The 2285-nt window shown below is 55.3% G+C and overlaps 1 protein-coding gene across 1 annotated transcript; it reads right to left on the bottom strand.

The window, feature by feature from the left end:
* Positions 1–416: 416 nt before the first annotated feature.
* On the bottom strand, positions 417–2184 carry Kcna3 (potassium voltage-gated channel subfamily A member 3). The gene has a single exon (XM_055618165.1). The coding sequence runs from the start codon at positions 2167–2169 to the stop codon at positions 592–594; it is 1578 nt and encodes a 525-aa protein (XP_055474140.1). The 5' UTR covers positions 2170–2184; the 3' UTR covers positions 417–591.
* Positions 2185–2285: the final 101 nt, after the last annotated feature.

Raw genomic sequence — 2285 nt, 5'->3', positions numbered from 1 at the left:
TGAACTTGAACCTGAAATTCTTAGAGGAGAGATTCAAATAGAAGGATCAGTCAAAAACAAAATGAATTTATGGCGGGCTTATAAGTCATTTCTCTACTTAGACTTTCCATCCACACATCCAGAGGTTAGGTAATTAAACTAAACAGTCAAGAAATGATATTGAAAGGTCCATCAAACATGAGTATCGTTTAAGCGAGGGCCTCTTTACTTAGTAAAGAAACAACTGTCTTTTGATTTTGAGGTTAAACAGTTACTCCGATTCTTCTTTAGTTTCATTTCCTCCCAGGATGTAGTTTTTCATAGGGCGTGCACTAGAAACCAAGCTTAATGTAAGTTTGTTGGTCACAAAATTAAGAAACAGGGGGAGAGAGAGAGAGGAAAAAAAAAAGAGCTGAGAGAATGCAGCCCACTTGCAAACAGGCCCTGTTTCAGTATGAAGCAATAGGGAGAGGGAGAATGAAGTGTGCTTTTCCACTTCTTCACGTACGTTCCTTGATGAATAGTCTGGAAATGTATAAATCAAGGGCATACACAGACCACGGGGGCATGTTCCACACAATACTGGGCATAGAATGCCAATCGTATCGTATATTAGACATCAGTGAATATCTTTTTGATGTTGACACAGGAGTTGGGGTTATTGTTCGTGGTGCAAGTGGCAGTGGAGTTGCCCGTTTTGAAGGGGGTCTGGGGGAAAGCACTGTGGTTCATACCCCCCTCTTCGATCACCATATACTCCGACTTACTCAGAGTGGAGTTACTCCGGGCTTTTCGGAGCTCCTCAGCTGAAGAGGAGAGGTGCTGGCAACTTCCCACGTGCATGTACTGGGCTTGCTCTTCCCCTTCAGTCTCCCGGTGGTAGAAGTAATTGAAGTTGGAGACAATTACGGGGACTGGCAATGCGATGGTCAAAACACCTGCGATGGCACAAAGGGAGCCCACAATCTTGCCTCCTATGGTCACTGGATGCATGTCACCATAACCGACAGTTGTCATGGTTACCACTGCCCACCAAAAGGCATCCGGGATACTGTTAAAACCCGAGGAAGGGTCGTCTGCCTCAGCAAAGTAGACTGCACTGGAGAAAAGGATGACCCCAATAAAGAGAAAGAAGATGAGCAGCCCTAACTCTCTCATGGACGCCTTCAATGTCTGCCCCAGGATCTGCAGCCCCTTAGAGTGGCGGGAAAGCTTGAAGATTCGGAAGACCCTCACTAGGCGGATGACCCTCAGGATGGCCAGCGACATGGCCTGCTGCCCGTTACCCTGTCGCTCAGCCAGCTCAGTGCCCAGAGTGATGAAATACGGGATGATGGCAACAATGTCTATCAGGTTCATGATATTTCTGGAGAAGGTGGCTTTACTGGGGCAAGCGAAGAACCGCACCAGCAGCTCGAAGGAGAACCAGATGATGCACAGGGTCTCCACCACGAAGAAGGGGTCCGAGAAGCTGGAGGCTCCAGAGGTGGCCCCCGACGTGCTGTTGTTGGAGGCCTCGAACATGTCCTGCGACGGGGAGGCAGGGTAGTCTTTCTCGTCGCGGAACTCGGGCAGCGTCTCCAGGCAGAAGATGACAATGGAGATGAGGATGACTAGCACGGACACGATGGCAATGCCCCGGGCCGGCCCGGAGCTCTCGGGGTATTCGAAGAGCAGCCAGACCTGGCGCTGGAAGTCTCGGCGGGGCAGGGGCCGCTCCTCCTCCCGCAGGAAGCCCTCGTCCTCACGGAACTTCTCCATGGCCTCCTCGCCCAGCTGGTAGAAGCGGATCTCCTCGGAGAAGATGTCGATGGGCACGTTGACCGGCCGGCGGATGCGGCCGCCGGACTGGTAGTAGTAGAGGATGGCGTCGAAGCTGGGTCGGTTGCGGTCGAAGAAGTACTCGTTGCGGAGCGGGTCGAAGTACCGCATGCGCCGCTTGGGGTCGCCCAGCAGCGTCTCGGGGAACTGGCAGAGGGTCTTGAGCTGCGTCTCGAAGCGCAGCCCGGAGATGTTGATGACCACGCGCTCCCCGTAGCAGTCCTGCTCGCCCGAGGCGGGCAGCGCGGGCGGCAGCGGCTCGTAGCGGTCGCAGCCGCCGCCGCCGCCGCAGCCTCCCTGAGGCTGCTCCCCGCCGCCGCCGCCCGCCGCCTCCGGCTCCAGCAGGTGGTCCCCGGGTACCACGGTCATGTCTGGCGGCGGCTCGGCGCGGCCGGGGCTCTGCAGGCTGCGCGCGCCGCCGCCCGCGGGCTCCAGCGCGTCATCAACATCTCCGGGCTGCGCTTCGAGACGCAGCTCAAGACCCT

The sequence above is a fragment of the Psammomys obesus genome, unplaced genomic scaffold, assembly GCF_907164565.1.
Source record: "Psammomys obesus unplaced genomic scaffold, mPsaObe1.curated_primary_1811, whole genome shotgun sequence".
Classification (NCBI taxonomy): domain Eukaryota; kingdom Metazoa; phylum Chordata; class Mammalia; order Rodentia; family Muridae; genus Psammomys; species Psammomys obesus.
Note: the sequence above shows the minus strand (reverse complement) of the source record. Positions and strands in the feature narration are given on the sequence as shown.

Bases quoted from the DNA above. Each gene is read 5' to 3' on its own strand.
- Kcna3 (XM_055618165.1), bottom strand. From the start codon at position 2,169: ATGACCGTGGTACCCGGGGACCACCTGCTGGAGCCGGAGGCGGCGGGC.